The sequence below is a fragment of the Dama dama genome, chromosome 9 (genome assembly GCF_033118175.1).
Source record: "Dama dama isolate Ldn47 chromosome 9, ASM3311817v1, whole genome shotgun sequence".
Lineage (NCBI taxonomy): Eukaryota > Metazoa > Chordata > Mammalia > Artiodactyla > Cervidae > Dama > Dama dama.
In genome coordinates, this window is record NC_083689.1 from 7,949,275 (window position 1) to 7,970,959 (window position 21,685).

At 43.1% G+C, this 21,685-nt stretch overlaps 1 protein-coding gene across 3 annotated transcripts in view; it reads right to left on the reverse strand.

Annotated features, from left to right (window-relative positions):
* Positions 1-21,685, reverse strand: part of SNAP47 (synaptosome associated protein 47) — a 67,503-nt gene that overhangs the window by 23,753 nt on the left and 22,065 nt on the right. For all 3 annotated transcript variants that reach the window (XM_061149700.1, XM_061149699.1, XM_061149698.1), the window contains exon 3: positions 4,987-5,477. In XM_061149700.1, coding sequence (XP_061005683.1) covers positions 4,987-5,477 — 491 coding nt within the window. The remainder of the gene's footprint in view (positions 1-4,986; positions 5,478-21,685) is intronic.

Genomic DNA, 21,685 nt, shown 5'->3' on the forward strand with positions numbered 1-21,685 from the left:
GAACACCGTCAGAGCTAAGCTGGACAACAGAGGGCGTGTTCTACTAGTTCTCACCCGCCTAGAGGAGGAGCTAACTCAGGCACACGACCTTAAAATGTTACCGGTGGTAACGCGACGGCCAAGGGCACTTCCTCTGTCTCTGTTTCCAGTGGTTCTCTGGCCTGGTGGGCGAGGGTGACGCCTCGGCCAGCCTGTGCCCTCCTCCCCCGTCTGCTGCCTGCCCCTGCCCACCCCTGCCCTGCCCCCACCGCACACGTCACGCAGACAGATGCGCCCTAGCCCTGTCGCCTCAGCAGTCGCCCCGCACCTGCCCTGGCGCCATTCAGCTTGCGCAGTGACGGTGGCTCGCCTGGCACCGCGCTGCTACTCCTCCCAGCGCCTCTGGGAGCGAGGGTCCCCCCAGCTTCCCTGGGGGCGCGGCCCACGTCTAGTCCACACTTGTGCGCTGTGCCCAGCGCCGGGCTCGCTCACTGTTACCACAGCTGTTTGACAGCCAGAAACACACCGCTTTTAAATCTTTAACAAACGGGGCTGAACAGCCAGAAAATCACAACCGAGGACTTTCCTTCCTGGAATACGCTAATCAGAGATGTTTCTCACAACGACCTGTGGCATCACCAGAGTCCTGCCTGGTACAAAACTCGGCCACCCTCAGAACTGTGTGCTGAGACCTGGGGTGCTGACTCAGTTACTTAATGCTCTGAAATATCTTCCGAAAAAATTAATTTGATGCAGTATAAGATGGTTTTTTGTCTCAGAAGTCAACAACATTAATAGTTAAACAAAATAACCACAAATTGTTCAAGCTATGTGAGAACTTACAGATGATCCCACTTTCTAAGGACAAGGAGGCATCAAGGGGAGCCCTGAGCAAGGACTGGGCTGGCAGGAGCAGCGCTGGGACACAAAAGTCACCTTTGTGCATCAGACACAGACTGGTCACCTCACCGCAAGTTCGGAGCAGACACCACCAGGGCCTGCTCTGTGAGCAGAAAAACTGCTTCAAGTCTGTCTAGTCACGAGCAAATCCTTCTCCCTGTCCTTGGGCCCCAAATGCCCCACTGATGACACAGGAAAATGCCTACTCTATCCAGCACCTTATATAACTGGAGTGGGAAGCCCTTTCAGAAAAAAGCACAAAATGCCCCACGTCCTCAATGTAACAGGAGGTATGAGAGACAGAGAGCTGAAATGGAGAGAGAGAGCAGTCTCAACTAATTACAGTTTTTAAAAAACGTACTTCGCAAATTTACAAAATTATATGGTATACAGCTTGGACCTGTGGGTCCTTGGAAGGGATCAAGGGGTTGAGGGTCAAGCAGTTCTCTGAGAGTTGGTCGACAGTCAGGGGTCACCACGTCCTAATAACCACACGGGGCCTGTTTGCAGTCAGGGCAGTGCTCATGTCCTAGTGACCACATGCAGGGCTCTGTCGGTGGTCAGCCTGACAGCCGTGGCCCAGGGACCACATGGAGTCTGCTGGCGGTAAGCACGGTGCTGTGTCCCAGGGTCAGAACTTCACTGCTTCAAACGATGGTCCTACATTAATGACCCTGTGCAGAGACTTCAATGCCTCAGAAGTTTACCTACCATTTTACAGAGATGCATATGCTAAGCAAGATTTCTACAGGGTCAGTGAATGGGAAACCAGTCTTCTTAAATTAGATGGTCAGAGGAGGCCCCTCTCAGGAGGCAACAGTTAGCAAACAGTGAAAACAAAACTCAGTACCAAAAAACTCCTTAAAAATGCTATGCACGGACCATGGTCTTATGATAAGAGCTCTGTGATCTTCCTCCTCAAACCCACCACCCCAGTGGATCATGAGACAACATGAGACAAGGTCCAGCTTGGGAAAAGGCTACAAAGCCTAACCACTGTCAAGATCATCAAAACAAGGGGAGTCTGAGAATCCATAATAGTCAAGATGAGCCCAAGATGAGACTCTGAAATATCATCTGGGATTCTGGCTAGGATTCTGGAACAGTAAAACTTAAGGAAATCTGGATAAAACATGGAATTTATTGAGTAAAGGTGTATAGATAGGTTCATCAGTTGTGACAGCGAACAATACTGACGTAAGCTGACGAGAACAGGGGAGACTGGGCGTAGGAGACACGGGAGTACTCCTCACAACTTTTCCTCGAGTCTGAAACTATTCTAAAATTTAAAAGATTATTTTAAAGATACTGTGCAGGCAAACAGCAATTTGCAACTGCTCTTTCTTAAGGTGGACTCTTCCCACCTGCATCATTTCCAGCCCTTGAAGCCCAGGAGACTCTCCTCCTCCCCCAGTCCCAGCCTGGCCACCAAGGCCCTCAATCTGTCTACACTATACATTACAACAAAGGTCTCTGGAAAGTTCTTCTGGACTCTGGTTCTTAGCAAACATTGGTCCACCGTTACTAGATCGCCACCTTCTGGCCACACATTTTACTAAAATAGGTCACTGAGGAGAGAAATACGTTTCTGAGATGTCAAAGTCATGGTTTCTATCTCCACTGTCTCTGCTGTTTCCCATACAGAAAAGTAAAAACAGAGGTGCTGACAGATGCAACAACAAGAAAGGTCACAGTGAGAGGTAAGTTCTCATTACTGGACTTGACAGGACCACCGTGAAGTTGCAAGCAAACAAGATATCCTCTTGCTTACTGAACTCAGCATGCTGGCTTCTTCCAAACGTAACTCCTCATCACCTGCATTCCTCCAAATCCACAGCTGTAAGGTACACGTGCCTTGCTGGGCCAGGCAGCTTCACAAGGGGAGGATGGCACTTCATGCTCAGCCCAGACTCAGACACACTGTAGGGATCCCACCCAGAAGCTAAAGTTAGCACTGAAATGAAAACCAATCTGTCACGGTGGATGTGGCTCAGCTCATTCCATATATATACAGTCCGTTACTGGGATGGGTGAGGCCATAGTCCCCAGTTATTCAATCCAACCCTAATCTAACTGTTGCTGGGAAGGTGTTTGTAGATGCGGTGAAAGCTCTCAATAAGTTAACTTTAGGGGAGGGGGTCTATGCTAGACAATCTGGTGGGCCTGGTTCAATCAGCTGAAAAACCTTAAAGGTATAATATCTGCAGCTTCCCTGAGAAGAAAGACATTCAGCCTCTGCTCAGCAGCCTCAGTTTGTGAGCAAGAGGTCCATTTTCCCCTTCCAGATGGGCGGCCCTGCACATCTGCACTTGCTTAGCTTCCTGCAGTCTGATCACAGCGGCAGAGGCCCTGGGGCTCACTCCCTGCTCCTCTCTAGCCCCACCTGCCACCTGTATGCTTCGAGTCAGAGCTTATCATCCCATCCTCCTCGGGGTCTGCCCTCCACGACAGCAAGGCCCAGCAAGCTTGCACTCTTCTCACTTGCACAGCATGACTTTCTGTGCCACACAAGACATGTTCCCATCTGCCATCTCATCTGTAACCTTCTGTGCCGTGTTCTCTCTCTGAAACCACCGTGCCTAACAAGACCCACACATCGAATGTGGTAGAGCCCCATGAGAAGGATGGTTTTCAGGACTATAGGTACCTGGCATCATACCTGGTGTAGATGGATTCTTCAACAGCACTGATAAAACCAGTAGCCCACAGTGCTCTGCATCTGGTCCACCAGGCAGGCCCTCCTTCCTCCTCTCACTGCTGAAGCTCCCCCAGAGGAAAACAGCAGTGATGAGGACCCAAAGACCCTGGTTATCAGAGGAGCTAACCAGACTGAGCTTGCAGATGGCCTTTCCTGAAGGGTCCTTCTGGTCAGCATCTGATGTTGGCCAGTACAGTCTACCCTTTTTGGCCCTTTTATATAAACAGATTACATATTGAAATCAATCACTTAAGAGGAAAAGGAAATGAAAGGAACTGGAACAGTAACAAACATAGCTCTTACAAACAAACTCTAACAACTAAAGTTAATAAGAAAAGATTATTACTTATTAGAAAAATCACTATAACAAGAAAGTAATGTCACCTGTAATGTTAGTATTAGAAAATACAAGAATACTTTATGACTTTAGGATTTCTTAAGCAGGGCTCAAAAATAAACATAAGAGGAAAAGTAGTGGATCTGACCACTGCAAAATTAGAGGTTTCTTTCTGTAATGGAGGCTGACAGTCTGGGAGAAGAATTTGTAGCTTCTAAATCAACAAGGGATGAGTACCTAGAATGAATAATGAACCCCTATAATTATATCAAAGAGAAAAAAAAAAAGCCTAGTAGAAAAACAAACAGAATGAGCAAACCACAGAGAAAAATCTGCGAGACCAAAAAGCAACTAAAAAGTGTCTGATATTTCATATCACAATCAAAAAAATAAAAATACCATCAAGATACCACTTGGCACCCTCACATCCACATGTCCTGCCACACACACTGGACCCTGGGGCCAAACTCAGCTATACCCTCCACACCCCAAAGAGACCTGCAAGAGGATACTGCAGCCACACTGCCAAGAAAAACAACGGTTTCACAATCTTTGTAGATGCTAAAAATCACACAAAAACTATGCTACACAATTATCAAAAATTCTGATATCCAAACACACATCTGGAAAGTGGGCTTGGAAGATCTCAACTAAGTGCCAAGAAAACCAAGAGTGATGCGGGGTCTTGGGTGGAGACACACCAGAGCAGGTGGAGATGATGCTAGGTAGGACCCTAAAGTGTTGGTTCTCAAATCAAACAGAGGAAAGAGGTGAAAACATCTAACTTGGGAGCTTTCCTTCTTCTAAAAGTGTCACCAAAACCTTTCTGACCTACTTGGAAACCACAGCTCTAAAGGAAATGATAAAACTGAGTGATCTGATATTGAGAGGGTAAATACTAAGAAAAATGGTTTGAAAATATTTCTATTTATAAGCAAATGGGCAGTTGCTAGTGAGCTGAAACCAGCAGTTGCTCTATGTGATGCATCATGCTAAGTATGCACCACGGGTGTGCTGAGTTTAACTGTGACTTTACTGGTTCTGTGCACAGACTCTTTTGACAATCACTCACCTGCGTGCCAGACTGAATAGCCCTTCTCTGCTAGGGAAGAGGTTCCAGTGCTTCTGAGCATCATGGCGACTTCTAATAACTCGATCTTCTTGCTGAACTGTACTTCCAAAATGGGGATAACCTCTGGCATCTTGGCAGATATCAAATGATAAGTTATGTCTGGCTTCCCAATGAACCGCTGGCGGATGCTAATTTCATAAGGTGTGTGGACCTTGATGTCATCTACATCTTCCCTTTCGAATCTGTGCATGAGCAAAGAATCTGAGTTGTAGATTTCCAACCCAGAAACAAGGACAGTGAGCCTTCCTGGTTTAACATGAGATTCTGTTCTTTGGGAAATAACAGCAGGAACTTGGATCACTATCCCTTCTTTTCCAAAAGCTTTGGAATTAGCCACTGAGGTGTCCCACTTGGGCTTTGTTTCCGGTGGTGTCTTCCAAAGCTTGGAGCTAAAGGGCCACCAAGAAGGAGACTCCAGTTCGGTCAGCAACCTAAAAAAGCAAACAAAACACAGAAAGTAGACAATCAGTTGTTAATTTTTTTTTTTTTTTTTTTGGAAAATTGCTTTGACCTTTATAAAGAATGTTACCATTTTATAGTTTTCTTTTCCACAAGCACTCCAAGAAGCAGCAAAAACAGGAATTATTATCCTCATGTTTTCAAAAAGAAAACTGAGGCTAAGAGCAGTGGGACATTTGTCTACAGATACAAAGATCACCAGGAGTAGACACACAAGAACATCTTCTCACTAGAATACTGCTCTTTTCACACTTGACCTGCGGTAGTTTTGATCAAAACAAATCCTGATCATAACCTTTAGAGAGCCATCTAATAGAACTTTCTGCAGTAATCTGCATCGCTTAATCCAGTAATGGAGACACGTGGCCACCGGGAAACTGAAATATAGCTAACGCAAGGATGAACTGAATTTTAAACTTAATTTTCATGTGGCTAGTGGCTATCTTATTGGATAACACAGCTCTAACTTAACCACTAATACATCAAGAGAGCTATCTAAAAAGTCAGTAAGAAAGGAAAACAGTAGAAGCAAGAAAGGAAAAGCAAAGGAACAAAAGAGCAAATCAAATACACAGGATACAAATAACAAGATAGAAGAATTATCACAGCCATATTAGTAATCATACCAAATGTAAGTGGACTAAATTCTCTAACTAAAAGGCACATGGTCAGTCTAAATAAAACACAGTTATATCTTGTTGACAAGAAGTAACGTGAAATATAAAGACATACGACAGACTGAAAGTAAAGGGACTGGAAAAGTAAAATAAAAAAATAACATGCCAAAAATAAACTTTAAGACAAAAAATGTTACTGGGAAGAGGGACAATGCACAATAATAAAAGGGTCAATCTAAAAAAAAGACTTAATGACAGTAAATATGCACGCATCTAAAAACAGAACTTTAAGATTCATTAAGCAAAAACTGACAAAACTAAAAGTAGCTGCAGGTTTTAACAAATTTCTCTCCATAACTGATACAGCAAGAAGACAAAGGTAATTAGTAAGAATATAGAAATTTTGAACAATATTATTCAACCACCTCAACTGATACCTCCAAATGCTGAATGCACTCTCTGAAGTATATTCAGAACATAAACAATAATAACAAAAACAATATATTATATAACGGAGTGGTCAAGATGGCACAGAATGAACACCTTCACTTCCTCTCACAGGTAAACCAAAATTATGACTACTTACAGAGGAACTATCAATGAGAAGGACCTGAAGACTAGCAGAAAAGATTTCCCAAAACTAAGGATATCAAGAAGGAACTACGATGAGATGGGTAGGAGCGGTGGAGCTGCAGTATGTTTAAAACCCACATCCCCAAGTAGGTGATATACAAAAGGGAGGGCAATCACAATTGCAGAGGTTCTCCCCAAGAAGCAAGGGGTCCAAGCTCCATGCTGGGCTCCCCAGCCCCGGGGTATTACACTGGAAGATAAGCTCCATAACAACTGACTTGGAAAGTCAGCCAGTCTTGTGTAAGAGCTAGAGGGCTCCAGGAAAAGAGAAAGCTTCTCTTAAATGACACAAAGCATCACATGCTCAGAGACCCAGCAAAGAGGGAGTATTTCAAAGGTGTCTAGATCAGAGCTACCTGTTACACTTGGAGAAGCCTGCCAGGGAGGTGGGAGGCCGCCAGAACGCCCCCTGGGGACACAGACGCTGGCGGCAGCCATTTACGGGAGCTATTTAGGTTCTGTCATGAGGATGCTGATGCTGGCAAGTGCATCAGTGGATGCACTGCTCTGGAGTCTAAACTATTGGCACTGGAACACGCTCTACCCACCAGCAGGTGGCCAACAGGCCTGGGACCTCCCACGCTGCCCAGCCGTGACCCTGACAACCAGCAGGCAGGGACCCAGTCCTGGACCAGCAGAGCTGCAGCCAGCCGCACAGGAACCGGGCACCACCCACCAATGGAAAAGAATCAGCTCTGGGACCCCAAGCCCGACAGGCAACTATACTGGGAACAGGTTCCGCTCATCAGGCAGGCACCAGCCCTAGGAGTTTCAAGGTCCCTGCTTCACATACTGGCAGGCCAGCACCAGTACTGGGGCTTGCCAGCTCTTGCAGACAGGAGTCCAAGACTGGTAGGCCCCAAAGTCAACTATACTGGGACCAGACACCACCCACCAGGAAACTAAAATATTTGAAGTGAATGAAACTAAAAACACGATATACAAAAATATAGTGGAATGCAAACAGAGCAGTCATGAGAGGGAAATTCATCTCTCTCAATGCATATATTTGAAAACCTCTTCTTGTTATTCAGTTGCTCAGTCATGTCTGGCTTTTTGAGATCCCACAGACTGAAGCACACCACCAGGCTTCTCCATCCTTCACTATCTCCTGCTCACATGCTCAAACTCATGTTCATTGAATTGGTGATGCTATCCAACCATCTCTTCCTCTGCTGCCCCCTTCTCCTCCTGACCTCAATCTTTCCGAGCATTAGGGTCTTTTCCAATGAGTCGACTCTTCCCATCAGGTGGTCAAAATATTGGAGCTTCAGCTTCAGCATCAGTCCTTCCAATGAACATTCAGGGTTGACTTCCTTTAGGATGGACTGGTTGGATCTCCTTGCAGTCCGAGGGACTCTCAAGAGTCTTCTCCAGCACCACAATTAAAAATGATCAGTTCTTCGGTGCTCAGCCTTCTTCATGATCCAACTCTCACATCCAAGGATGTCTACTGGAAAAACCATAGCTTTGACTATACAGACCATTGTTGGCAAAGTGATGTCTCTGCTTTTCACTTGCTAGGTTTGTCACAGCTGTCCTTTCAAGGAACAAGCATCTTTTAATTTCATGGCTGCAGTCAGGGTCCGCAGTGATTGTGGAGCCCGAGAAAAGAATATCTGTCACTGTTTCTACTTTTTCCCCTTCTATTTGCCATGAAGTGATGGGATCAGACACCATGATCTTAGTTTTTTGAATGCTGAGTTTTAAGCCAGCTTTTTCACTATCCTCTTTCACCCTCATCAAGAGGCTCTTTAGTTCCTCTTCACTTTCTGCCATTAGAGTGGTATCATCTGCCTATCTGGGATTGTTGCTAATTCTCTGAGCAATCTTGGTTCCAGCTTGCCATTCATCCCAACCTGGCATTTTGCACAACGTACTCTGCATCTAAGTTAAATAAGCTGGGTGACAACATTCAGCCTTGACACACTCCTTTTCCAAGTTTGAACCAGTCTGTTGTTCCATGTCCAGTTCTGACTATTGCTTTTTCATCTGCATACAGGTTTCTCAGGAGACAGGTAAGGTGGCCTGGTATTCTCATCTCTTTAAGAGTTTTCCACAGTTTGTTGTCACCTACAGAGTCAAAGGCTTTAGCATCGTCAATGAAGCAGAAGCAGAGGTTTTCCTGGAATTCCCTTGCTTTCTCTATGATCCAACAAATGTTGGCAATTTGATCTCTGCTTCCTCTGCCTTTTCTAAATCCAGCTTATACATCTGGAAGTTCCCAGTTCATATACTATTGAAAGCTAGCTTGAAGGATTTTGAGCATGACCTTGTTAGCATGTGAAATGAGCACAACTGTATGGTCTGAACATTCTTTGGCATTGCCCTTTTTTGGGACTGGAATGAAAACTGACCTTTTCTAGTCCTGTGGCCATTGCTGAGTTTTCCAAATTTGCTGACATATTGAGTGCAGCACTTTAATAGCATTATCTTTTAGGATTTTAAATAATTAAGCTGGAATTCCACCATTCCCACTAGCTTTGTTTGTAGTGATGCCCCCTAAAATCCACTGGACTTTACACTCCAGGATGTCTAGCTCTACGTGAGTGATCACACCATGGTTATCCAGGTCATTAAGACCTATTTTGTATAATTCTTCTGTGTATTCTTGCCACTTCTTTTTAATCTCCTCTGTTTTTGTTAGGTCTTTGATGTTTCTGTCCTTTATCATGCCTATCCCTCTCTGCACGAAATGTTCCCTGATATCTCCAATTTCTTGGAAGAGATCCTTAGTCTTTCCCATTCTGTTGTTTTCCTCTATTTCTTTGCATTGTTCAGTTAAGAAGGCTTTCTTATCTCTCCTTCATATTCTCTGGAACTCTGCATTCAGTTGGGTGTATCTTTCCCTTTCTCCCTTGCCTTTCACCTCTCTTCTTTTCTCAGCTATTTGTAAAGCCTCCTCAGACCACCACTTTGCCTTCTTGCATTTCTTTTTCAATGGGATGGTTTTGATCAACACGTCCTGTACAATGCTAGGAACCTCCACCCATAGTTCTTCAGGCACTCTGTCTACCAGATCTAACCCCTGAATCTATTCGTCACCTCCACCGTATAATTATAAGGGATTTGATTTAGGCCACACCTGAATGGCCTAGTGGTTTTTCTCCCTATTTTCTTAAATTTAAGCCTGAATTTTGCAATCAGGAGATCATGAAAACTTCCTAGGAAGGTTTAAAATCAGTGGTCTAAGCCTCTACCTCAAAAAGTTATAAATTAAACACAGAAAAAGTAGAAGGAAAAGTAGGAAACAATGAAAAGGAAAATAGAAAAATTACAAAACATTATCTTTGAAGTAATTTTAAAAATTAAACCCCTAGCAAGAAACAATAAAGAAAAAAACTGAACAAGAGAGGGAACAAACAACCTGAAAAATAAAATATGCTTAAATAATTGTATATTCATCAATTATTACATTGTTAAGATGGCAAAACTCTCCTAAAATGACATAGCCAACCCAATTACTATCAAAAGTCCAACTGGATTTTGTGTAGAAACAGGCTAGCTGATCCTAAAATTCACATGAAAATGCAAGGGACCCAGAATAGCCAACAATCTTGAAAAAGAAGAACAAAGTTAGACTCTTATTATCTGATTGCAAAACTTACTACAAAGCTATAGAAATGAAGATGGTATAGTGCTGGTATAAAGTTATGTATATGGATCAATGAAATAGAATTCAGAGCTCATAAACAAACCTTGATATTTATGGGCAATTGATTATCAACAAGGGTGACAAGACAATTCAATGGGGAAACAAGTCTTTTCAACAAATGTTGCTGATACAACTGGATATCTATAGGCAAAAAAAAAAGGAACTGGTCCCATTTCTCATGCCATTTGCAAAAATGAACTCAGAGTTAATCATATATAAGATAAATGTAAAAAAAAAAAAAAAAGATAAATGTAAGAGCTAAAACTATAAAAACTCTTAGAAGAAAGTACAAGAGTAAATCTTTGCAACTGGGATTAGACAAGAGATTGTTAGACATGTCACCAACAGTGAAGCAATATTAAGAAAAAAATAGATACATCACACTTCATCAAAATTAGAAATTTTCGTATTTCAAAAAACAATCAAGAAAGTGAAATGACAATCCACAGAATAGGAGAAAATATTTGTAAATCATCTATCTGATAAAGGGACTTATATCCAGAATATATAAAGAATTCTTGTAACTCTAGAATAACAATAATAAATGGTCAAAGGACTTGAAAACAATATATACATATGAACAAAAAGCACATGAAAAGATGCTCACTATTGCGAGGAAATGAAAATGAATACCACAGTGAGATACCACTTCACACCCACTAGGATAGCTATAATTTTTAAAAAGGCAATAACAAGTATTAGTGAGGATGTGGAGAAAATGGAACTCTCATACATTACTGGCAGGAATGCAAAATGGTGCAACTATGTTGGAAAACAAGTTCTCAGCTTCTAAAAATGTTAAACAAAGACCCAGCAATTTCCCTCTCAGGGGAAATGAAAATATGTACCTATACAAACACTTGTACATGAGTATCCACAGCATCATTATGAATAATAACCACAATGTAGAAACAACACGTGTATCGTTGGGCAGGGACTCCCGTGGTATCCGGCGGTCAGGATCTGGGGCTTTCACTGCGTGGCCAGGTTCAGTCTGGGGACCTCAGAGTCCACAAGCCATGTGGCGCCCTCCCCTGCAAAGGACTAAAAACTAGTCACTGGGCAAACAAAATGTGACAGATCTACAAAACAGAGCATGACTCTGAAACACAAACAGTAAAGTGCATCCTGCAACATGAATGAGTCTCAAAAGCCGCAATACTAGCCGAAAGGAGCCAGGCGCACATTAACTCTCCGGAAAGACAAATCCATACAATACACACAGGGAGCAGGCTGGTGGTGACCTGGGCTACGGTAAGAACAGAGTGACGCGACTGGGTTTGTGGCCACTTTGAGGCTGACAGTGCCCTAAAACTGGACTCCAGTGACATCCGTTTAACTCTGTAAAGTAACTAAAAACCACTGAATTGTTCCCATAAAATGAGTGAATTTTATGGTATGTGAGTTAGAAAGCTGTTCTAAAACATCTACCCAGACAAACAGCAGTAAAACATTAGAACATTTAGAGTAGGGAGAAAAAACCATTAGCCACAAAAGAATGATAAATTCTCTTTAGCAGTAACATATGCAAAGAGGACAATGGAAAAACATCTTCAAAATGTTGAGCTAAATTTGGCTTAATTGTGAAAAGCCAAATTACCATTCAGAGTGTCGGTAAAATAAAGGCATATTCCAACATATGAAGACTGAGACAATACTACTTACTCACAGAACCCAATAAAAACATAATGAATTCTAAAAATTCATTATGTAATCCTTATCTTACCACAGAATGTGAGGAAGTGGCAAAGACCTGATTGAAGGATGGCATGGCTGTTGAATGAGTATCACGGAACCAGGGCTCTTAGCTCCCTCCCAAGAGGCAGCTGTAAATAAGCCTCTGGAAGCCAAATGCACCAACGAGACTTTCTCCAGCGACTCCGAACTTCTGTGCCTCCCCTTGCTTCTGCTCTGTAGTGTGGGCTTCACCTGGAACCTGTCTGCAGACCATTCACCCAAAACTTATATTTAAAAGGTAATAAAAGGTGACAGAAGCTGTCCATGAATACCTAAGATTATATGATTTAAGGTTTACAATCCTAGATATTACTCCCTGCTAAATTATTGGATTAAAATCAGTAGTATACTAATTGCAACAGGTTGAAACTCAGAATTCATTATGTTTTTATTGGGTTCTATGAGTAAGTAGTATTGTCTCAGTCTTCATATGTTGGAATATGCCTTTATTTCACTGACACTCTGAATGGTAATTTGGCTCTTCACAATTAAGCCAAATTTAGCTCAACATTTTGAAGATGTTTTTCCATTGTCCTCTTTGCATATGTTACTGCCAAAGAGAATTTATCATTCTTTTGTGGCTAATGGTTTTTTCTCCCTACTGAAATACTTTTAGATCCAGGAATTCAAAATGATATTAAAAATTATAACTGAACATTTTTTGACAATGATAAAGAACAAAATCATTACTTTGAAAACTGCTAAATACAGAAAAACAATGAAATTTGCTCCAGAATGAAATGGTCACATGAAGGGCATCATCTATTCATAAAAGCCATATAGTTAGTGAGTGCAGGGAAGATGGTGGAATAGGAAGCTGCAGAAATCTGTCCCTCCAGCAAAACAAATAAACTGGCACAACTATCTGAAGCTACCTTGGAACTCTGGGTCAAGAAGAACATTTGCAGCATCCAGCAGGAAGGTGATGCAGAGACAGTGAACTTCAAGCAACTTCTGCTTTCAAGCAGTAGTAGCTACCATCTGCCACCCAACAAAACCATAGCTCACAGCTGTGGAACAGCAGCAAGTATTCCTAATGTGGCCTGTTGGAGCCGGGGTGGGCAACAATGACCTTCCCTCCAAAAATTGGGATTGCTGATCTCTGACTGGGGCTTTCGATTGCTGAGAGGTTGGCACAGAGATCTCCACCACCATGGGCTGAGGTGCTCCCCAGTCAGGAGGGAATTTAAAGAAACAAGACCTATTTATTTTGTCTTTCTTGGGAGCTTCAGTGGCCACACTTAACAAGGAATACATGCTTTGCAAATATAGTCTGGAGTAGTCACAAAAAGTCAGTTCCAACCCTCAATAAGCAAAAATCACCAACCCCTGAGGTATAGAAGAATTAGATTTCCAGAGTGTTATCAGTCAGCTTGGGCTGCAACAGACTGGTAGCTTAAGCAACAAATATTTATTTCTTACAGTTTTGGAGGCTAAAAAGTCCAAGATCAGAGTTACAACAGATGTGATTTTTTGCTCAGAGCTCTTTTTCTGGCTTTCAGTCACTTTCTCTCCAGCTTCTTCCCCATCTGTAAAGACACTAATCCCATCAAGGAGGCTACACCCTCATGACCTCATCTAAACTTTACCTTCCAAAGGCCCCACCTCCTAACACTGGTGGTTTAGACTTAATACACAAATTTCAGGGACACATACAGAGTCCATAACAGATTACAAAAATACAATCTTCAGAATGTGTAGTTCTAAAGAGAAAATTATAAAATATACAAAGAAAGAGGAAAATATGGCCCATTCACAGAAAATAAAGAAAGCCCAGACATTTGAATTATCAGTCAAAGACATTATACCAACAGTCTTAAATATGTGGAAAGAGCTAAAGGAAATTATGGACAAAGAACTGAAAGAAATCAGAATAAAAATATATGAGCAAAGAATCTCAATAAAAAGACAGAAATTATGAGAAGAAACCAAACAAATTTTAGAGCTGAAAAGTAACAGTAACTGAAATAAAAAACTCACTACAGGAAGTCAACAGCAGATCTGAGCAGGGAGAATAAAAGATAAGCAAATTTGAAGGTCAAACATTTGAAATCTTCTAGTCTGAGGAGCAAAAAGAAAAAAAGAAGAAAAATGAACAGAACCTAAAGGAACTATGGAACACCTTCAAGCAGATCAACACATGTATTACAGGAATTCCAGATGGACAGAAAAGAGGCAGAAAATACATCTGATTTGAAACTTCTCAAACCTGGTGAAAACCATGAAAAGACACATCCAAGAAGCTCAACAAACTCCATGGAGAATAAAAAAGAAGCACATTATGATCAAACTGCTGAAACTGAAAGACAAAAACAAAAATTTAAAGCGGCAAGAGTGACTCGCCATATACAAAGAATTCACAATAAGTAACAGTCCACTGTAATCAACCCACCAAGTAGCTGACTGAACGCCCTGGAGAAAGATGCCACACTGGGGACTCAGCGTTGATCTTTGCTTATTGGATTGCACGGCAGTGGCCATCACCAAGCTGGCCTTGATAAGTGGAGTTCACGCTTCAGTGCCCAAACATAGCCTCCTCCATCTTGTTGCCACGGCCGTTGTGTTCATGGGCCCACTGGGCAATAACAGGACAGATTGGAGAAACAGGCTGACTGGTGTCCAGAGAACAGGTCTTCCTCTCCGTTTGGTTACTATAACTCTCTTCTGCTGAGGAGACGCTTTGGTGACCTTTCACATGGGGCACATCTTTACCTTTCTGCCCATTCAGAAAGATCTATTCATACAGTTCTACCCCAGACCTCCTTGTCATCAAGTTTCCAATCACGTTTCTTCCAGTCCCTGAACCTCCAGCCAAACCACTTTGCCACAACCAATCAGTACACAGTTCAGCAAGCAAACTGTTGACCAGAATACTGCTTATCGTCACTAATCCCAGAAGAGGACTCCAAACACCTCCCCACAGCACCATGGTATTGGAATCAGCATGGAACACAACACACTTAAGCACCGGATGGAGCAACGCCTTACTGAGCTTTATTTGCACAGAGAAGAGACAGAGCAAGATCAGTTCCAATAAAGGGCCTAGGTCCCTCATGGCCAGCAGGTCCCTCCAGCAGCCAACGGACAGCAACTGGCTCATGCACACCCCTCAGTGCCCTAGTGGAAGGACCCTTCCCCTTCCCCCACGGAGCCTGAAAAACTTGAAAGACTGGATGTGCTTGAGAACCACTAATGTGTAGGCTTAAGGAGAACAAAAGATCACTGGTAGAGATTGTAACAAGGAAAGTTATTCCCCCAAAAGCATGGCACAGGTTGTGGGGGTTTTTTACCTCTTAATGATAAAGTGTTCTAGCCTCAAGGCCCACTCTTAAGAGGTCAAGTAGGGGTAAAAGACTGCATACACAAGACTGCGTTTCCCAACACAAATAAACCAGAAGCACTGCTTGTGGTTCTGTCCACTGGGAGGATTTCCCTTCACCACTATCCTGTAGGATGTCCCAGAGAGAGACCGTCATGCTACTACTGTCTGCTTCTGGGTAGTGCCTACACATCTTGCAACCAGGCCCCAGTGCTTCCTCCTCAGGCAACTGATTGCAGGGCACTCCCCAAGTAGGGGATGGATTATAAGTGGCTGGGAAACAGAAGGCAGTGTACCAGAAAAGGGTGGGAGGAGCATGCATGTGGGCCAATTCCTCACGCATCTTAACCTGTGCCTTCAGGGACTACTTGAGCCCAATCTTTTGTATTCCACTTTTTTGTGGGATACATTCGATGACGGGGTACTGCTAAGTATGCCCAACTTCGTGAATGGTGAGTCAGATAACCACCACTCAAGATGGGCAGCTGAACTTGTAGAGTTGCTTGGTGGCCTGTGGTTGTGTTCTGTCTCTACTAATGCCCAGTAGCAGGCCAAGAGCTGATTCTCAAAAGGAAAGTAGTTATCTGCAGAGGATAGCAGGGCTTTGCTCCAAAAGCCTAAAGGTGTGTATAGAAATTCCCTATACAGGTTTGCAAAAGGCTCCAAAGAGCACACCTGTCTGCCACTCACACATCATATACCAATGGATCATATGGCCCAAGGGGCAGAGCAGCTCTGTGGCGGTCTGGACCTGTTTCAGAGCCTTCTCTTGTTCTAGGCCCTGCTCAAAACCAGCAGCTTCTCAGTCACGTGGTAAATGTGCCAGTGTAAGACATCCAAATGAGGAATAAGTTGCTTCAAAAATGCTAAGAAGCACTGTGCCTCCTTTTGTAGGAAGTCAGATGCAACAACCTACCCTTCACCATAGAGGAGATACTGCAATGAGCCATGGGATTTCTAAAAATTTCACTGAAGTAGAAGGCCCTTGAATTTCTGTCAGATTTCCTATCCTCTGATATGCAAATGTCTTATGAGTCTAGAGTAGTTGCTACTTCTTACTCACTAAGTACAATCAGCATTAACATCATGTCATCTTGTGGAAGAGAAAGGCATCAAGACCTTTGTGAACTAAATCATGACACAGGGCTGAAAAGTTGGTATACCCTTGAAGTAGGACAGTGACAGTGTACTGCTGGCCTTGTTAGTTGACAAAAACTGCTTCAGGTGGTCTTTACTAACAGGGATGGGAAAAAAAACACTTACCAGATCCGATGCTGCATACCAGGCACCAGAGGATATGCTTGTTAATTTGCTTAAGCAGTAAAACTACATCTGGAATGCCAACTGCAATTATAGTCACTACCTGGTTAAGTTTAAGATGTCCTGCAAGACCCATACTTCTTTTCCATAGCCAAATAAGTGAGCTGAATGGAGATGGGGTAGGACTTACTATCCAAGTTCTTGACAGTGGTACTCATCTCTATAATCCCTCCAGGAAAACGAAATTGCTTTTGGTTTACTAATTTTCTAGGTAGAAGCAGTTCTACTGGTTTTTACTTAGGTCTTTCCCACAAGAGTATCTCTCATTCCACAGGTCATGGAACCAGTGTAGGGATTCTGCCAGTTCCTGAATATGTCTATTCCAATTACATATTTCAGAACTAGGAAAAATTACCACAGAATGGGTCAGGCGTCATCTCACTGTGAGATGAACCTTAGCTAAAACTCCACGGATCACCTGACCTCCAAAAGCCCCTAGATGAACCACAGTGATGTTTTGGGTCTCCAAGAATCAGTTTTAGTTCAGAGCCAGTGTCTAGTGTGAAAGCGCTTAGTCGCTCAGTCATGTCCAACTCTTTGGGACCCCATGGACTGTAGCCTACCAGGCTCCTCTCTCAATGGGATTCTCTAGGCAAGAGTACTGAAGTGGGTTGTCATTTCCTTCTCCCTAGTAGTCCCTGAAAATATGATTATTTCCTTTTCTCCAGCGCACAGTCACCCTGGTAAAATGCCATAGGTCTCTCTGGGGGAAAGCTGGGATAAAGAGGAAGAGTACAAAATTTGATAGCATACTGAGATCCTTCCACAAGGGGACGGACCCACCTTCCCCATCATTCAAGGTGGTTCAAGTCTAGAAATCAATTAAGAAGCTATGACTTTTTTTAAAAAAATTCAATTTAGATGTCGTTCACATTACCTACAACTCTTCTGCTTAACAGATTGAGTAAGAATTGAGTCAACTATTTCTCTTCCAGGGGCACACGATCAATTGGCCAATTGATTCCCAGGCCTCTGGGAATCAGACTATTCTCTGACTGCTTGTTTTGACTCTGCTGTCCACTACGGTAACCACCCCTACTTGTCTTTGGTGATTTAAGTGCTATCACTTAGCCCAGCCACCCCAAAATCCAATTATCCCTGCTCATTTAAGGACCCCTGTTCGGTGGCAGCAGTTCCCACTGTAATTTCTGGCCTGCAGAGAAGAGCAACCACACAGCTCTTTCAAGGGTGCTGGACTCCTCTTAAGAATTTATTTCCCACAGGCAAGGTGAAAAGTGTGTCTTCGTGGACCCTGTCAGGGTAGATGAGGAGATCTCACGTAAGACATCTACTCTACGATTCCAGGCTTCCTCAGTCTTCCTCTGAGCATACGTCCTATGCGTCCTCTGAGATGCTCCCTCCGGACTATACCCGGCAGTTCTGGCCTTCCAAACTTCATTCAGTGCAGCCTGCCTCTGAGCCCGCATCTCACCCCCAGCCGTGAGAGCCCTTCCAACTTCTCGAGCTGCAGCAACAAGTCCAAGATCTCGGTTTAGCAAGCCCCCATTTCAGGAAACTCAGCCACATCCAACTCCATATTCCTCTCACCACTGACCCACACCCAAGACATCCATCCCCACACATATTCTTAAGATCCCTGTCTGTAAAAACAAGAAAAATCGTGTAGTTCTTTCACAGTGTCATGCACCTCCTTTTGTAGGTCACACTTTGGGCTTCGTCTTTTGGGATCTGCTGAGACTTAAGCCTAACAATATACCAAGAAGCAAAGAGGGATGGTGAGGGTAGGTCTTGAGGAGAATCTGCATTGTCCTACAAAGCAATTATCTCAGGGGAGGCCATTACAGATTCCTCAGGCAAAATGTGGCTAATCACCTCAGATAGGGATGGAAGGGCTGCTTTTACTGGCAAAGAAGACACATCAGAATTTAGGGGTTCTATTCTTTCAGTTTCATCAGGATCTTTCCATGTGTCCACATTCTAATTTTCAGGATCACATTTCATTCCTATGAATAGCCTTGGTTTAACAGCAGACACCATGCAAAGTTGGGATTTCAATTTACACTATGATTCAATCACTCACAGGATGACACTCTGGATCTGATTTCCAGAAATCTCAGTTGTGCAGCTATGGGAGCTAAGGTGTTCTTTCCGGGCAGATACAGAAGTGTTCAGGTCACTATGGGACACCCTGAACTCATCCCTTCCTTTCCACACTTTGTCCAGTGGAGTTAGAGCAGCCAGCCAATCTCATTACCTATTAGTGTGTCAAATATGCTATCAGGGGGAAAAAAAAGTTGTTAGGTATCAAATGCACGGTCACTCAGAGCCTTTTACAAATATTTGATTATGAGCATCCCATGATGATATTCTATGTATCACCAATGCCACATCATCAGTGCCTCCTATACCATTTGAAATAAGGGTTGTTAGTCACTTTAAATCTAACCAGATTATATTTCAAAAATTGTAAAATTCCGAAACTCATCTTCCCTCAGCACAAAAAGACAATGAAAGAGGAAGGGGAACAGGGAGATAGAAAGGGAGGCAGAGAGGGGCAGAGAAACACGGCAGGGGTTGGGGGAGAGAAAGGGAAGGGACCATATTTTGGAAAGACTGTTGAAGGCCCTGACCTGTGGGCTGTTGTGTCTGACTCTTTGCAACCCCATGGACTGTAACCTGCCAGGTTCCTCTGTCCACGGAATTTTCCAGGCATGAATACTGGAGTGGGTGGCCATTTCCTTCTCCAATGGTTGAAGACACTGTAACTGCATAAACCTAGGAATGTCATGGGAAGATGGGCCTGACATTCTCAGACCACAAAGCACTGCTCTCAAACACTGTGACCACGCTCCTTTCAGCAGAATCAAAAATTTCACTGTACACCTCAGGCCTTCCCACACAAAAAAATAAGACAAGGCTATCCATAACAACCCAAGAAAAAAGAGAATAGGGCATCCATGAAGTAATAACAGGCTGCTATTTAAAAGAAACACTTGGGAAACAAAAAAGAATTCTTAGAAATTAAAAATATGATAACAGAAATAAACGGTAGGAAGATAAAATTCAAGAAACAAACAGAGACTGCTTCAAGATGGACAAGTAGAAGGAAATGTGCTCATTTTCTCCTGTGAGGACATCAAAATCACAACTAGCTGTTGAACAACCATCGACAGGAGGATATCTGAACCCACCAAAAAAAGACGCCCTACGTCCAAGGACAAAGGAGACAGACTTCCACAAGACTGGGGCAAACAGACTCCACTCTTGCGAGAGCACAAGTAAAACCTCGCGTGTACCAGGACCCAGGGAATGGAGCCGTGGGAGCCGTGACCCCACAAGAGACTGAGCCAGATCTAGCCGTGAGTGTGTGAGGGTCTCCCGTGGAGGCATGGGTCCAGAGTGGCCTGCCGTGGGGACAGGAGCACTGGCAGCAGCAGTCCTGGGAGGCGCGTGTTGGTGTAAGTCCTCTTACAGGTAGCCATTAGCCCTACCGAGAACCTGTGGACTCCAACACTGGGTCACCTCAGGCCAAACAACTAAAAGGGAGGGAGTGCAGTTCCATCCACCAGCAGATAACAGGATTAAAGATTTACTGAGCACAGCGTGGCCTTGTCACCAGAGCAAGACCCAGTTTTCCCCACAGCCAGTCCCTCCCATCTAAAAGCATGCACAAGACTCATCCTCACTCACCAGAGGGCAGACAGAAGCAGCAAGAACTACAATCCCATAGCCTCCAGAAGCCACAATCATAGAAAGCTAACCAAAGTGAAAAGAAATGGGATTATGCCCCAGGTAAAGGAACAAGATAAATTACCAGAAAAACAACTAAATGAAGTAGAAATAGGCAACCTTCCAGAAAAAGAATCCAGAATAATGATAGTGAAGATAATCCAGGATCTTGGAAAAAGAATGGAGGTAAAGACTGACAAGATGCAAGAAATGTTTACCAAAGAACTAAAGAACAAACAGAGATATACAATACACTAAGAATAACTGAGGCAAATGAAAGGATAGATCTGGAAGACAAAATGCTGGAAATCACTGCCCCAAAACAGAATACAGAAGAAAAGAAATGAAGGCAGCTTAAGAGACCTCTGGGACAACATTAAATGTACCAATATTCACATTACAGGGGTCCCAGAAGGAGAAGACAGAGAGAAGGGACGCGAGAAAACATCTGAAGACAGTAACAGCTGAAAACTTCCTGAAGATGGGAAAGGAAATACTTAACCAAGTCCAGGAAGCACAGAGAGTCCCAGGAAGAATAAACCCAAGGAGGAACACACCGAGACACACAGTAATCAAACTGATCAAAATTAAAGACAAAAGTAAAATGTTAAAAGCAACAAGGGAAAAAAGACAAAACAACACAGAAGAGAAATCCCATATAGTTATCAGCTGATTTCTCAAAAGAAACTCTACAAGCCAGAAGGGAATGGCATGATATATTCCAAGTGATTAAAGGGAAGAAGCTACAACTAAGAACACACCCAGCAAGACTCTTGATCAGATCTAATGGAGAAATCAAGCTTTCCAGACAAGGAAGAGTTAACAGAATTCAGCACCGCTTAACCAGGTTTCCAACAAATGCTAAAGGAACTTCCCTACTCAGGAAACAAAGAGAAGGAAAAGATCTTCAACACATAAACCCAAAACAATTAAGAAAATGGTAATAGGATCACATATATCAATAATTACCTTAAATGTAAATGGATTAAATGCAACAACCAAAAGACACAGACTGGCTGAGTGAATACAAAAACAAGACCCATGTATATAGTTGTCTACAAAAGACCTATCTCAGGCCTAGGGACACTTATAGACTGAAAGTATGTGGATAGGAGAAGGTATTCCATGCAAGTGGAATTCATAAGAAAGCTGCAGTAGCAATACTCCTATCAGACAAAACAGACTTTAAAGCAAAGACTGTTGTAAGAG